Source organism: Laccaria bicolor, genomic scaffold (assembly GCF_000143565.1).
Source record: "Laccaria bicolor S238N-H82 LACBIscaffold_2 genomic scaffold, whole genome shotgun sequence".
NCBI classification, from domain to species: Eukaryota; Fungi; Basidiomycota; class Agaricomycetes; order Agaricales; family Hydnangiaceae; genus Laccaria; species Laccaria bicolor.
In genome coordinates this window covers 47,666-48,871 of record NW_001889873.1, presented here as the reverse complement: position 1 = coordinate 48,871, position 1,206 = coordinate 47,666, and the positions used below count along the sequence as shown (strand labels likewise).

Sequence of the window (1,206 nt, the reverse complement as noted above, 5' to 3'; positions counted from 1 at the left end):
TTTTTTGTTTTTTGCATTTTTCTTCATGAAAAGAACACTAAACAACATGATTTCAACAGATTTAGAAAGCTAAGAGAAGGGGCTACAACTATTGTATCGTGGGAAATTTCTCCCAAAAAGGAAGGTACATGCCCTAAAAGGGTAATTGACACTGACAGACTACAAAAGTAATTTATAGCCTACAAAGTTTACTAATAGACTACAAAAAAGACTACAAAAGTTGGACATAGACCACAAAGGTCAGTCAAAGACTACAAAAATTAGTAGTGTCTGCTTTTCTCATTACAAAAGTAATAGTGTCCGCTTTTTGAGACTACAAAAATTAGTAGTGTCTGTCTTTTCAGACTACAATGGTTTGTAGTGTCCGCTTTTTGAGACTACAAAAGTTAGTAGTGTCTGCTTTTTCAGACCACAATGGTTTGTAGTGTCCGCTTTTTTCATTATAAAAGTTAATAGTGTCCACTTTTTGAGACTACAATGGTTTGTAGTGTCCGCTTTTTGAGACTACAAAAGTTAGTAGTGTCTGCTTTTTCAGACTACAATGGTTTGTAGAGTCCGCTTTGTTCATTATAAAAGTTAATAGTGTCCACTTTTTGAGACTACAATGGTTTGTAGTGTCCGCTTTTTTCATTACAAAAGTTAATTGTGTCCACTTTTCTGACATATAGTATGTAGTGTGGTTAGCTATATATATATAGGTCATTGGGGATATGATTGAAGGATTGGGATGAGTTGACATTCTGCCACTTATGAATAGTTGCTTTTGATGTCAGGTCCATGGCTGTTTTCCACACTAAGCCACTATCCTATCTTTGATGTTGGTTAACCTTCCACTCAGATCAGTATCCGCTGTCCTATGTCTGACCACAGTCAATCTTCACATGATTTTTTTGGAGTGATAAATTCTCTGTGCTACCAATGCAACTTGTCATGTCTTTCAATACCAAGACCAGTTGTCATTCTCCAAGCCTTCACCACTGGGGTCAGCCTTGAGTAGATTGATTTAAAGGTACCAAAAGTGAGTTAAATATGTGGTTGGTCCTGTCTGTTTTTCAATGTCTATCCAGGATTCATGTGAAGCACACCCTTTGATTAGACAGGATAGTGACTTCTCATATGAAAAGACCTCACAGATTGCAAGTATAAAAAGCAGCCATGGACCTGACATCAAAAGCAACTATTCATAAGTGGCAGAATGTCAACTCA

The 1,206-nt window shown here is 36.7% G+C and overlaps 1 protein-coding gene across 1 annotated transcript in view; it reads right to left on the bottom strand.

Moving 5' to 3' along the window:
• The window catches only part of LACBIDRAFT_321470 (uncharacterized protein), a gene marked incomplete at both ends in the record, with an annotated part of 2,670 nt that overhangs the window by 637 nt on the left and 827 nt on the right, over positions 1–1,206 (bottom strand). Inside the window, 2 exons of the mRNA XM_001874377.1 lie at positions 157–159; positions 287–313. Of these exons, the coding sequence (XP_001874412.1) occupies positions 157–159; positions 287–313 (30 nt within the window). The remainder of the gene's footprint in view (positions 1–156; positions 160–286; positions 314–1,206) is intronic.